General features: G+C 43.1%; 1 protein-coding gene across 1 annotated transcript; it reads right to left on the bottom strand.

Moving 5' to 3' along the window:
- Positions 1 to 14105: 14105 nt before the first annotated feature.
- LOC121784141 (secreted RxLR effector protein 161-like) lies at positions 14106 to 14687 on the bottom strand. The gene has a single exon (XM_042182322.1). The coding sequence runs from the start codon at positions 14685 to 14687 to the stop codon at positions 14106 to 14108; it is 582 nt and encodes a 193-aa protein (XP_042038256.1).
- Positions 14688 to 15114: the final 427 nt, after the last annotated feature.

Raw genomic sequence — 15114 nt, 5'->3', positions numbered from 1 at the left:
GCATAATCACTGGCATCACACATCACTTCGAACGGATGATCCTAGTCAGGAGCCCGGATAATCGGTGCGGATATCAACTTTTCCTTGAGCAAGTTGAAAGCGTCCTTGCATTGATCATCAAAATTGAATTATAATTCTTTTTGGAGGAGTCTGGTGAGGGGTTGGGCAATTTTGGCGAAGTCTTTAATGAATCGGCGGTAAAATCCCGCGTGCCCCAGAAAACCCCTTATTTCCTTTTGGTCAGTAGGAAAAGGTAATTTGGAAATGATGTCCACTTTGGCTTGATCCACCTGGATACCCCTTTCTGACACCACATACCCTAGGACGATGCCCTCTGTGACCATGAAATGACATTTCTCAAAATTCAAAACTAGGCACTTCCCTTGACACCTCTCCAAGACTACATCCAAATTACGAAGGCATAGTCGAAAGAATCTCCGTAGACTGTGAAGTCATCCATGAATATTTCTATACACTCCTCAATTAGATCAGAAAATATGCTCATCATGCATCGCTGAAATGTTCCCGGAGCGTTGCAAAGTCCGAACGGCATGCGTCTGTACGCATAGGTTCCAAACGGGCAGGTGAAGGTAGTTTTATCCTGGTCTTCAGGATTCACGTAAATCTGAAAGTACCCGTTGTACCCATCCAAAAAATAAAAGTACTTCTTCCCAGCCAGTCGCTCCAACATCTGATCGATGAACGGTAGGGGTAAGTGGTATTTTCTGGTCGCGGCGTTCAGCTTGCGGTAGTCTATGCACATCCGCCAACCAGTGACTAGCCTTGTCGGTATCAGCTCATTCCTCTCATTTTGAACCACTTGAATCCCGGACTTCTTGGGGACCATGTGCGCAGAGCTGACCCACCCGCTATCGGGCACCGAATAGATAATCCCTAATGACAACAACTTCAAGATTTCCTTTAATATTTCTTCCCGCATGTTTAAATTCACCTTTCTCTGCGAATCTCGATGTGCCTTCGCCCCTTCTTCTAGCCTAATATGATGCATGCAGACGTCAGGGCTTATTCCCACCAAATCTGTAAGGCTCCATCCGATTGCTTTCATATTCCTGCCTAAAACGGTCAGTAGCCTTGCTTCTTGTTCCTTTGTCAGGCTATTGCTTATTATCACCGGATATAAGTTTTCTTCCCCGAGAAAGGCATACTTCAGGGTCGCTGGCAACTTCTTCAATTCAACTTGTGGGGGAAGTGTGTCTGCTGGGAGAGGGTTTCTTGCAGCATCCCTTTCCCTTTCTAATTTTCCCTCTGAGAGTTCATCTGTACTGACTGGTAGCTTAGCCCATGCGGCTCCAATGAATTTTGATTTCTGACAAAAGTCCATAATTGCTCCTTCTATCTCTTCATCAGTCAACCCTTGGCTTCTGATCAGGTCACACCATGCAGCTGCCTCTACATCAGCCTGCCCATATACATCCAATGCTTGTAGCTTTTCCTGCAATAGTTCAGTCTCAAGAAAATCTTGGACTAGAGGGTCAATCACATCCACATAGCATAGATTTTTAGAATCGATAGGCTTTTTCATGGCCTCATTGATATCAGAGGTAAACTTTTTTCCATGAAAATCAATACAAATTGTTCCCTTAGCCATATCTACAATTGTCTTGGCTGTCTTAAGAAATGACCTTCCTAACAAAATACCACTAGACTCCCTAGCTTCAGACTCACCCATCTTGATCACGTAAAAGTCAGTAGGATAAGTAAAGTCATGTACTCTCACCAACCCATTCTCTAATACTCCTTCAGGACTTATACACGACCTATCAGCCAGTTGGATTAATACCCTAGTGCTAGACAACGTTACTCCTTTCAGCCGATTATAAACTGACAATGGCATAACATTTATAGAAGCTCCCAGATCACACATTGCATGCTCGATTTTTACATCTCCTATAGTTATAGGCAAAGTGAACATACCGGGGTCTGCTCTCTTGGGTGGTAGCTTTTCTTGCACAATTGTTGACGCTATCCCTTCCACCATGATCTTCTCATCCTTCTGGGCTTTCCCGGCTATGAATTCTTTGATAAATTTTCCAAGCGGGGTAGCTTCACGGCTTGGAGGAATGGTATGGTGATATCCAGCTTCCCAAAAATTGACATGTAATCCACTGGGTTTTCCTTCTTCCTCTTGGTCATGAAACGATAAGGGAATGGCTTTTTCCCTTGCTCTTCTTCGACCAGCTCCTCGACAGCCTTCCCGGAGTCTTTCTCGGGCTCATTCTAGGCTGGAGTTTCCTTCGTCAGTTTTTTTTCTTAGATGAGTCCACCTTGGGCTGCCTGCTTCCGGTTTCACTGTTCCTCGACGGTTCCTCACTCAAGAAAAATGGATCTTGCATTTGGGGTAGAGGTTTGTGTAGCTCCTCTTCCGAGACAGCGTCTCTCAGTAATGTTGCTCCACTTGATTCCCCACTGGACTTCTTTGGTTTGGGCCCCTCATAGGAGGTACCGGACCGCAATGTGACTTTGCTCACGTTTGCTTTCTCAGGTACATGGACTATAGACGGGAGTTTCCCTGAATTTCCTTTTAACTCACCCATCGAACTTGCCAGCTGGGCCAACTGCCTATTCATCATATCAATGTTCGCTTTATGCTCCTTCTGGGCATTCTGCATCCCCTGCACTACTTCATTATTGGATTGCAACTCACCCTTGATGCCCTACTGCGAGGCAAACAATTCTCCCATCATATCCTCCATAGATCGTCTTAACCTGTTAGGATATTGAGACTGATTTGGCCCTTGGTGCTGGTTATACTGGGAATTTAGGTTGGGCTGAAAAATTTGGAAGTTTTGCTGGTTCTGGTTAGGCGGGTATTGGTTATACTGGCCAGGAGGGTTGTACTGGTCTTGGTGATATTGGTTCTGGTTTTGGTTTTGGAACTGGTTTCGGTTCTGCTGATGTTGTTGACCCTGATTAGGCTGATTCGGGTAATTTTGAAAGTTTCTCTGGTGGGGTGGTATCGGGTTCTGGTTTTGTGAGTTCTGGTTATGGGTTTGTTGGTTCCTTCCTGACCAGTTGGCTTGGTGGTCAGGATTTGCTGGGCCACGGTTGGGATTCTGGTTCGGGTAGGGGTTGTATTGGTTCTGACCTTGACCTTGGCTCTGGTTTTGGTTCCCGTCTCCCCATCGAAAGTTCGGATGGTCCCTCCATGGTGCATCCCGCTGCCTTCCCTGGATCCAATTCCCATTAGAATTATAGTAACCCGCAGCATTGACTTGCTCCATATTGACGAAATCATTAGGCTGATCATAGCCTGATCCTTGATTTCCCTGCTCTGTAACCTTGTAGTTCCTAGTTGGGGAAGCGGGTGGTGCCTTCTTCTCGATCGCGCTAAGGAGTGTCTTCTTCAATTCGCCCATTTTCAAATCCATCTTCTGCTCTAACTTGTGCTCCTGGTCAGTAGACAAGGCACTAGCAATCCTTTTTCTGCTGTAACCATCTCTTGAATTGTCGTACTCCTTCTTTGCACTCAATAACTTCCCTAGGACTCTTTTAGCTTCATTGACCCTTAACTGCGTGAAACTTCCTCCTGACGAGGAGTTTGCTAGGTCCTTTGTTGCCTTGTTCATTCCCTCATAAAAGGTATGATGTATTTCTATATCGGCCATACGATGATTCAGTCATGCATCCGAGAGGGCTCATATATTTCGCCCAATAGTCACTCAAGGGTTCATCGTACCCTTGTTTCACACTAGTGATCTCTCTCTTCAGTGCGCTCGTCTTTGATGACGGGAAGAATTCACCTAAGAATGCCGACTTGAAATCTGCCCAACTCTCAATGGAATTGGGGGGCAGTCGCCTGAACCAAGTGTTAGCCTCCCCTTTCAGAACGAACGGCAATGCCTTCAATCTATAGTCATCCTCGGTCGCCCCTGCTGGCCTTCTCTGTGCCCTACAAATCTTACAGAACTCATGAAGGAATTCGTAAGGGCCTTCATAGCTCTTTCCACAGCACGTGGGCAGGATTGCGATAACATGGGGCTTCACATCACAGGCTGTCTGCCCCAGGGTGACTACTATAGCCTGCGGTGGTTCTCCTTCGGTATGCGCGTTCAGCGTCCCGATCTCTGGATCGTCATCATTGTGGTCTGCCATTCTCCTGGGATTTCCAACTGTAGCATTGGATTGTCTGGTATTCCTCCTTCTATGGTGTCTTGTTCTTCGTCACTACTCGAACCTAAATCAGACAAAGCTATCGACAGGCCGGATCGAGTGGTTACGAGTATAGATCCTCGCTGAAGTATCTTCGGTCTCCACTGGTCAGGAGCCGAACTGCTTCTCATAAACTGAAATAAAAAGAAATAGAAAAATTATCCACAATATGTACGCAAAAGCTTCACACACAATAACAGTTAATAACGTCATTCATCCCCGGCAACGGCACCATTTGAAAGAGAAGGTTTGTGTCAGGTGTCGTATCGAGCACAGGATGTATCCTACTGATCAGGATGGAACCCCAGCTATGCCTGAACCTGGTATCAATAATTCCTCAACCCACTTCTACTGACTAGTATAGTGGACGTAAGGGTCGAATCCCACAGAGATGAATGCGCTTTGGGAATTGTGGTGAAATTCTGGAGAGGTTTGGTTAGCTACCACGCTTTGGGTTGAGACTTTATCTAGGCTGGAAGTTAAGATGTTACTCTACTGATTAGGAGGTGTGAGAGACGTTTGATAAGCAGCTGTGTACGTGAGAGTAGGGGACATTATGTCTCTGAAAATATGTGTAAGGTACGGGATTACTATAAAAAGCTAAACGGAATATCAGAGGAAAAGAGGTAGTTAGGTGACTAGACTGACAGATCTGTAGGGTACCAGCTGAAAAGGTAGAAAAAGTAAAGGACAAAAACAAAAAAGTAACTAAAAAGTAAAAGTGGTCCCAAACTTAGATGTGGATGTTATCTTCTTCAACATGAATAAACTCAGATCAACAATCTCAGATTTCATGAACGAGAAACACAGATTAACAAACTTCACAGCTCAGATCCAAAATTAAAAACTCCAAATCAAAAGATTAATCTAACGAAACTGAAATCATGCTTACTTGGTGACATGCAAGGTGGCAGAAACTACGTAAACTAAGCTTTCACATTTAACCATTTCAGATCTAAAATCTAACAGCTATCTAGACTTGCAAACTCAGGCAGATTAACTACAGAAATGAAAACATGCGATTCAGCACTGGAAATTACCGTAACTACTGGATTTAAGCTACCTAGGCAGAATGAAACAGATTCAACAGAAAACGATGCTCAAAGACAACTTCATTGCATAAAAAGTGTTTGGATCTAAACGAAATTCTTCAAAAGCAAACGGAAATTGAAAGTGCAACAGGTCCAACGTAAGGAAACACGTAAAGATTAACTAAGAAAGCAATTAAAGATTGTTTGCCACTCCGGGCGATGAAACTGCTAACTCTACTAAACACGCTGGCTGGAACGAGATAATGCGGAACTCCGGCCAACTGATGAGCTTCAGGTGACCATGGCTGTCGGCGAGGAACGAGAATATGAAGGATAATGCTGAAGGATTGATCTACCGAAGAGAGATTGCTAACTAAGCGTAGGAGTTCATAAACTAATTGATGACGATTCTCTCTCCAAGTGGCTTCCTTTTATAGGGAGGTCTGCCCTTTATTTTTAGGGTAGACTTCAAACATGAAGTGACTCTTTTGCCCCCTTCCTTGCGGCTAATCTTCCCAGCTATCCTTCTTCTCCATCTCGGGCCTCTTTAGCATGCATAATGGTCAGGATAGCAACATCCTGATGCCCTTTTCACCTGAATTCTCCTAACATTCCCATACTGGCTGGAACACTTCCCTGCACACTTTAGCAACTGTTTTGCAAATATATTCCAATTATGCACATTATACTGACCAGTAACCAATGCCTAGAATACGACTTATCAATTATCAAACGTGTAATTCTATCATAAAAATCACAATAATCAAATTCCAACGTTGTTTAACAATTTAATTGGATTCAAATTTGTTTTCGAAAAAAGAATACGAAGCAACCTAATGATGAATATATTAAAAGATATCAACTCATGCACGACTAACGCACGTTCACATTTCGAATGTATTATAGATTCGAATAATAATCAAGCTTAGTTAAAAATATTACATATTTATGGGATATACATATAATCAACTACGGCCAAATGTTAACAATTAGATCTAAAGGATCTAGTAGTTCGGGTGGTTCAAATTTATTTTGTACTATTAATTAATTTAGAAATGGTCTTTTTAGTCAATTTTTTAAACTCCATTCGTACGCGAATAGAAGTCTCACATGTATATATTAATTTTAAATAATATGTGAGTGGAATGAGTTAGCGGAATGTGGTGCCTTTTTACCATTTATAGTAATAATGAACTGAGACTCCTATTCGCAGACAGACCGAAATGAAAAAACGGGACTCCTATTCATGGACGGAGGGAGTACATGACAGTTTCGTGATTCTCGTGATGTCGACACGATATAGTAAACATGTCAACTCAATAACTTAAATATGTCATCTAAATTTGATTGACATTATATGTACTATATTCTGATGGTTGAAAATATTAAAAATTTAATTAAAATTATCAAATCTTATTATCAATACATATACTACAAGTTATATATTTTGTAAAAAATAATTTAAATTGAAATAGTTATATAAGGTCAAAGTTTTGAGAATCTAGAACTTATTCATTATCTCAAGTTTTTCAACCCAAAAATAATACTCCTATCATTTTCGTAGTATTTACTAAAGATATCATTGTGTTGTCATAGGAAATTTCACGAAATACAGAATATATCAATTTTGGAAAAAAATTGAAGAATAAAAATAGAAAAAAAAATGCATAATCAGGAAGCAACTACCCCATTAACGGTTGGTTGGATTGAGAGATGCATCTCGACCGAACAAATGGCCATTATCAATTCTTCAAGCAAACGAAGACGTCAATTCCATTTCTACGCACTCACTCACTCACTCACTCCTGCTTTTGTTTTCCTACATTGTTTGCTTCAGATCTCTGCATTCCATCTCCCAATTTTCTAGGGCTCTGCATCTTAGAGATGGTAATCGAGAGAGGAGATGATTTGTATATTGGCGAAAGGAATTGGGAGTAGAAGTTTGTATTGTATTGCTTGATTGATCAATGATTCACAGCCTCACAATTTATAGGGGAGCCGTTCCCCTATCTATGGTAATTACAATAATTGTGTAATCAATCTATTCTAGGAATTAATACAATGTAATCAATCTTAGTCCATCACTGATTTTGTGCAATCTTCTCTCTTTTGTGGGAATATCCCATTTGATATGGTTTGACACTCCCCCTCAAGTTGAGAAACGGTATCTCCGATACTCAACTTGCCCAAAATCTCCTTGAAAGCTTTCGGCTGAACTGCCTTGGTTAAGATGTCTGCCAACTGTTCTTCTGATCGCACGAATGGAAATTCAATGGTACCTGCCTTGAGATTTTCTTTAATGAAGTGACGGTCAACTTCCACATGCTTAGTTCGGTCATGTTGCACCGAATTTTCTGAGATGCTGATTGCTGCTTTGTTGTCACAAAATAATTGACTTTTCCTCGTAGGTGGGTAGCCAATTTCTGTTAATAACCTCCTTAACCACATGATTTCCATAAGTCCACTTTTGATTCCTCTGAACTCAGCTTCTGCACTAGATAAGGCCACCACCTTTTGTTTCTTGCTTCTCCAAGTGACAAGATTACCCCCAACAAAGGTGAAGTAGCCTACTGTAGACTTTCTATCGACGGGGTTACTTGCCCAATCTGCATCGGTGTATCCGTCGATTTCTAGAGTTTCTCTCTTAGCTAAGAACACTCCATATCCTACCATTCCTTTCAGGTATCGAACAATTCTCAAGGCGGCTTCCATGTGGTCAGCTTGTGGTCGGTGCATGAACTGACTAACTATGCCAACTGCATAAGTAATATCTGACCGAGTGTGGGATAAATAGATAAGCTTCCCTACTAATCGCTGATACCGTTCGCGATCTGCAAGTACCGCTCCTTCTTCTATCTTCAAGCCGTGGTTTGGGATCATGGGAGTTTCTGCCGGCTTGCACTCCAATAGGCCTGTCTCTGCCAATAAATCAAGGACGTACTTCTTTTGCCTCAGGAATATTCCGTGCCTTGATCTCAACACTTCAATCCCAAGAAAGTATTTCAATGCTCCAAGATCTTTCATTTCAAATTCCTTGAATAGATTCTCTCGCAGGCTTTGGATTTCCTCACTATCATCCCCTGTGATGATCATGTCGTCTACGTAGATAATTAGGCAGGTAATCTTGTCTCCCCTCTTCTTCGTGAAGAGTGTGTGGTCCGACTGACTCTGTTTGAACCCTTGTTTGGCCATAGCCTGGCAAAATCTTCCAAACCAGACTCTTGGGGACTGCTTTAGTCCATACAATGTTTTTCTTAAACGACACACTTGTCCTGTTCCGAAATCTCCCGCACACCCCGGTGGCACTTCCATATATACTTCCTTATTTTCTTCTAATTCCACATGAAGAAAGGCATTGGTGACGTCGAACTGGTGTAGTGGCCAATCTTTGCATGCTGCTACAGACAATAAAGCTCGGACTGTGTTAAGCTTGGCAACCGGGGAGAAGGTTTCTTCATAGTCTACCCATACACCTGTGTGTATCCTTTCGCTACAAGCCTCGCCTTATATCTCTCGATTGAACCATCTGCTCTTCTTTTTATGGTGAAAATCCATCTACATTCAACAGGCTTCTTCCCATTAGGTAACGTGCACTTCTCCCACGTTTCGTTTTTGATGAATGCATCTATTTCTTTCTTCATAGCTTCTCTCCAGTGCTTGTGTCTTGAGGCCTCCTCAAATGATTGAGGGATTTCCTCTTCTTCGTACAGGGCTGCTTCGAATGCTCGAGCCATTTCTGATAATTGTCCTTGTGCGGTATTCGCCATAGAATATCTGCCCCTTCTTCCTTTCCATTCTGGTGAGTACCTCCGAGGTGGGACTCCTCTTGTACTTCTCGGAGGTAGCTCATATGACTGTTCCATTCCTCCATCACCTCTGCTCGTTCCACATTCTGCTTCGTTGTTCCTATCCACATTAGTACTTTCTGGCAAAATACTATCATCAATATTGGAATTATGTACCTCAGGATTCAAAACCGGGGTGGGTCTCTGGTCAATGTCACTTTGCACTTCGTTTTGTACTATTGGATTTGACGGCCCGGCGGTGCTATTAGCCTCGTCTGTTGGACCAACATCTGTGACCGGACTTGGCGATGACTCTCCCCCAGAGTGGTTTTCCCTTGGAACAGTGTTGGGTATGGGTGTAGGCAGCCAATTTAGTAGGTCACTATTCTGATGGTCATCTGAAGTTGGTGTCTCCCCCTGACTACTAGATTGGCTGTAAAAGAATTCTCCTTCCACAAAATCGCAATTCAAGGTGGTGTGTATCTGGCGGGTGGCTGGGTCATAGCACCTATACCCTTTCTGATTTTTTTCGTACCCCAGAAACACACATTTTAGGGCACAAGGGGAAAATTTGGTGCGTTCGTGTTTAGGGATATGAACGAAGACAGTACATCCGAACACCCTAGGTTCTAAAGACAAGGATGATGGAAGCTCAAAGTGTTGGAAAAAAATGTCGAGGGGAGTTTTGAAGTTTAGGAACCCAGTGGGTAAGCGGTTCATAAGGTAAACTGATGTAGCTACAGCTTCGGGCCAAAAGGACTTAGGTATTTTGGAGTCAAGTAGAAGGGCTCGGGTGATTTCAAGGATATATCGGTTTTTTCTTTCGGCAACTCCATTCTGTTCGGGAGTGTAGGCACATGGCGTTTGGTGAACTAATCCCTTTTCCCTGAAAAAGTTTTGCATTTTTGCATTGACAAACTCCCCCTCGTTATCAGACCTAAGGATTTGGATCGTTTGGTGATATTGGGTTTGGATCAGGCTAAAGAATTCAGTGAATTTGTCAAACACTTCGGACTTATGTTTCAGAAAATAAATCCAAGTCATACGAGAATAGTCATCAATAAATAGCACGAAATATCGAAAACCTTGCCCCCCAATAACAGGAGCGGGGCCCCAAACATCGGAATGTATTAAAGCAAAAGGAGTTTTCATTCTCGTATTATTCAACTTAAAAGTATGTCTGTGACTTTTGGCTAGTAAACAAGTTTCACAATGAAAGGAATTCATAGAGGTCACTAACTTAGGAAAAAGCATGCGTAAATATCCTATGGATGGGTGTCCTAACCGACGATGCCAAAGCCAAGCCTGTCTGTCCGTCGGTCCGTGAGTCAGCATTGCAACACTCTGTTGGGCTATCTCATCCACATACTACAGTCCGTTGCGCTCAGTGCCACGCCCAACTATCATCCCCGTCTTGATATCCTTTAGCATGCAAAATTGAGGCTGCATCAGTAATTTGCAATTCAGTTCTTTAGTCACATGACTAATAGATAGGAACTTGTGTGATAATGATGGCACAAAAAGACAATTAGATAGGCGTAAAGTAGGCGAAATATTAATTGTGCCCGCCCCTTGGACCCGGGCTAGGTCCCCACTGGCCGTCTGGACATAGGATTTGGTGGATTTCGTGATAGTCTGAAAATCAGATGCATCAAACGACATTGTGTCAGTTGCGCCGCAATAAAAAATCCACTGGGTATCTTTAGGGCCTGTTTGGGACATAGAGGAACAGGCCAATGCATCAAAAGAATTTTTACAGGGTATAGAAGGTAAGTTTTCAAGGTTTTCGGAAATTTGGGGTGCAATCTGTAATGTTTTTGCTGAGTGGGGTTCGAAATGGAATTTTCGGGTTTTGTGGGGCTGAGTATCAGGCGGGTTTGATTTTCTGGGGTGGTTTTGTTTTTTATAGGACTTATGGGGTAGAATCTGGGAGATAGTTATGGCTCGGGGGTCAGAGGAAAATTTGTGAGAAGGTGGGGGTGCATTTTGTGGTATATTTCCGGATCGGGGGTCAGGTTGGGATATTGGGTTTGGTTTGGGGCTGATTTGTGAGGGTTGAGACTTGGAGGGGTTTAAGGCAAGATCTTCATTTCCTCTATGAACCCTAGCCGTCGTCCCCTCTGTTGAATCCCTAGTTGCCGTCGAATCCTCTCCAGTGAGGACCCAAGCCGTCGCCGTCTGCCTGACTCCGGTGGGGGCTCCCCTTGTTTCTTTACCTTCTGACCACATTCTCGCAATTGATGCTGAAGCAACAGCTTTCTCCTCCGTCGTTGATTTGTCCCTGTCGCCGCCTCCGTTTACCACAGTCGGACCAGCGCCGTCCGCCAATGTATCGGTGTAGGTGGCCCGGTCGCTGATTGTGACGGCTGCCGCGCATCTCCCGCCGCCTCCGCCGTGATTCCGGTGTCCACTTCGCTGTTGGCGACCCTTCTTCATTTCTTCCCACCATTCCGGGAATCCGTGGAGGTGGAAGCACGTGTCTTTCGTGTGCTTCTTCCCCCCACAATGAGTGCACACAAGCTTGCTTTTATCTTCGTCCCGCCGGTAGGGTTTGACTGGTGGCGGCTGGCTTCCGGCGCTTGGGATGGGGTGGACTCGATTTCGGTCGAATGTTGCGAGTCCTACTCCGACTCCTGAATCCTTGGTGTCTGGATTCATCAATCTTCCGTTGACGGATTCCCGTCTGACCAATCCGTAAGCTTTCCTCGCCGTCGGAATTGGGTCCATATTCAGAATCTCACGCTTGATTGTGTCGTACCTATCGTCGAGGGCCCATAAGAATTGGTACAGCCGGTGTCGTTGGACGTTTTGGTTGTATTTCTCAATGGAGGATGGCGTGTCCATTGGGTTAGGGTCTCGGCTATCGATCGAGATCCATAAGTCTTGAAATTTCTGCCATAGGCTTTTTAATGACATATTTCCTTGTCTCATCCCGTACGCTTGTCTATGCAGGTCTGAGATTTGGAATGGGTCGGCGCCGCTTCCGTACGTGATGGCCAGATTTTCCCACAAATCTTGAGTCGTCTCGTATTGGGAAACCTCGTTCACAAGGCTGGCGTCGCTGTTGTTGATGATCCAATTGAAGCAACAATGATCTCGTTGCAGCCATCGGTTATAGTTCGGGTCGGTTGGTGAGAGGGGTTTTGAAACTCCAGAGATGTGAGATGTCAAACCCTTCCCCCCGATGGCCCGCTCCATCAGCTTTGCCCATAGGGGATAGTTCTCCCCGTCGAGCTTGGTTTTCAGATTTATATCCCCCAATGATTCGGGTTGGGGTTCAGATTGGGGTTGTTTTGGAGAGTTTTGAGACATGCTTAGTCTCAAGATTTCTGCAAACTGTTCGGCAGAAAGTGTTATGGGTTGGTTTGTGTTTGAGGGATTGTCGGATTCTGACATTTTGTTTGTTTGGCTGTTGTGCAGGGCTTAAAAGGTCGGGAAAGGTATTCGGGACGATGATGACATTGCTCTGAGTCTCGATCCCGAATCAATCCTGCTCTGATACCATCTTAGAGAGGAGATGATTTGCATATTGGCGAAAGGAATTGGGAGTAGAAGATTGTATTGTATTGCTTGATTGATCAATGATTCACAGCCTCACAATTTATAGGGGAGCCGTTCTCCTATCTATGGTAATTACAATAATTGTGTAATCAATCTATTCTAGGAATTAATACAACGTAATCAATCTTAGTCCATCACTGATTTTGTGCAATCTTCTCTCTTTTGTGGGAATATCCCATTTGATATGGTTTGACACTGCATTTATCCTTTATACACATCGCCTCACTCTCCACTGCGTACCACTGATTCAGCTCCGTGCATTCACTTGATCGATGAGATTGCTGTGATTCGGTGCCTTGTTTTTGATTCACCGATTCCTCAAATGGCGGTGGATTCTGGCCCTGTGACTCCTGGACAGGTCCGATTTCGATATAATCACTTCATTTCTGCTTCGATTTGACTTGATTGGGAGTTGAACATTTGCCTCATCTTGGATTTGGACATTGAGACAAGTTTTTCTGACTAGACTTGAAGGTTTTCAGTGGACTAGCTTGTAACGGTGACATGGTTTTTTGAGTGTGAAGCTTTGATTTCTCCATTTTGAGTGTAGTTGTTGAGTTAGTTATGTCCTGATTGCTTGGGTTTAATGACTTTTTTAACTCATGTGTAGGTTTTAGGAATTTTTTTTGTATAGAATTTGCTGCTTTTGTTGAGAAAACTGAGTAATTTTTCTCTTAAATAGTGAAATGAACTGATTCAGTAATTTCAGAGTTAACCCAACGGGATCTACTCGATAAAATTACTTCTCCAAATAAATTCTTTGGAAAGACTAGCGGGGACACTGTCCCTCTCAAATACCAGATTCCTAACATAATTTATCAGTCGGTGTATTTATCACAATATAAAAACACCCAAAAGAACCGTACAAAACACTACTACCAAACCCGCAAATAATATTGAATACAATATCACAACAGAAAATAAACCCAGAAATAAATGCGGAACGAAATAAATAATAAAGAAATAACACACCTGAGACTTTGATAACGGAGTTCGGCCAAATTGCCTACGTCTCCGAGCACCCTCTGCAGAGCCCGCTTATATTTAAGTGGAGAAGGAATACAATATTTGAGGTGTATTACAAATAAGGGAGGAGTGCTCCTTTTATAGGTAGCAACTCCCCCCAACTATTGCTAACCCACCAATGTGGGATAGAAATTTTGGCAAATTTCAACAAATCTCCACCTTGACAAAATTTCAAATCCCACAAAACACAAATCTTCTCCACCCAAACAGACGACTCGCGGTGCTTTCATATTGGCGCAGTCAAGCCGCCAGCTCCAAATCGCAGAATACTAACCAAGTCCAAACAATGTTCAAACTTGGCTCTCGTCACCACCTTGGTCAACATATCTGCAGGATTCTCTAAAGTTGGAACCTTTCTGATAACAATTTCCTCTTCTTCGAGAATTTCCCGCACAAAATGATAGCGAACATCAATGTGCTTCGTCCTTGCATGAAAGACCTGATTCTTTGCTAAATGAATAGCACTCTAGCTGTTAGAATATACTTCGGGTTGTTTCTGACCAACCCCTAATTCTTTCAGCAACCCATGAAGTCAAATTGCCTCCTTCACAGCTTCAGTAATGGTCATGTGCTCTGCCTCTGTCGTAGACAAAGCTACCGTTGACTGCAAGGTAGACTTCCAACTAACTGGCGCCCTTGCTAAAGTGAACAAATAGCCCGTAGTAGATCTTCGCTTATCCAAATCACCAACATAGTCGGAATCACAATATCCAACTGCAAAATGACCAAGTGATTTATCATGCTCAAACAACAAACCAATATCTACAGTATCTTTGATATACCGCAGAATCCATTTCACAGCTTGCAAATGACCCTTTCCTGGATCATGCATGTACCTGCTTACAATACCAACAGCCTGTGAAATGTCTGGTCTTGTACACACCATTGCATACATCAAGCTTCCAACTGCGTTAGCATAGGGAACTTTCGCCATATATTCTCGCTCATCTTCCGTTTTTGGAGATAACTGAGAACTAAGTTTCAAATAAGGAGCAAGTGGGGTACTTAAAGATTTGGAATCATCATTTACACCAAAACGCTGTAGTACTTTGATCAAATACTGCTTCTGTGTCAGCCAAAGCTTGCCTCCCTCTCTATCCCTTGTATTCTCCATACCGAGAATCTTCTTGGCTTCCCCCAAATCCTTCATCTCAAACTCTTTACTCAACTGAGCCTTCAATCTGTCAACTTCAACTTGGCTCTTCGATGCTATCATCATATCATCAACGTATAAGAGTAGGTAGATGTAGGAACCATCTTGAAGTATGCGCAAATACACACATTGGTCGTATTTGCTTCTTGTGTACATCTGATCCTTCATAAATTTGTCAAACCGTTTGTACCACTATCTTGAATACTGCTTCAATCAATACAACGATTTGTACAATTTGCAAACCCAATTTTCTTTACCAGCAACCTTGAATCCCCTCCGGTTGGGTCATATAGATTTCCTCCTTCAGATCACCGTGTAAAAATGCAGTCTTCACATCAAGTTGAGCTAGCTCCAAATTCAACTGCGCTACCAAAGGCAACAAAATTCT

The sequence above is a fragment of the Salvia splendens genome, chromosome 21, assembly GCF_004379255.2.
Source record: "Salvia splendens isolate huo1 chromosome 21, SspV2, whole genome shotgun sequence".
Classification (NCBI taxonomy): domain Eukaryota; kingdom Viridiplantae; phylum Streptophyta; class Magnoliopsida; order Lamiales; family Lamiaceae; genus Salvia; species Salvia splendens.
Note: the sequence above shows the minus strand (reverse complement) of the source record. Positions and strands in the feature narration are given on the sequence as shown.

Excerpts from the sequence above, each read along its gene's own strand:
- LOC121784141 (XM_042182322.1), bottom strand. The coding sequence starts at position 14,687 with ATGGAGAATACAAGGGATAGAGAGGGAGGCAAGCTTTGGCTGACACAG.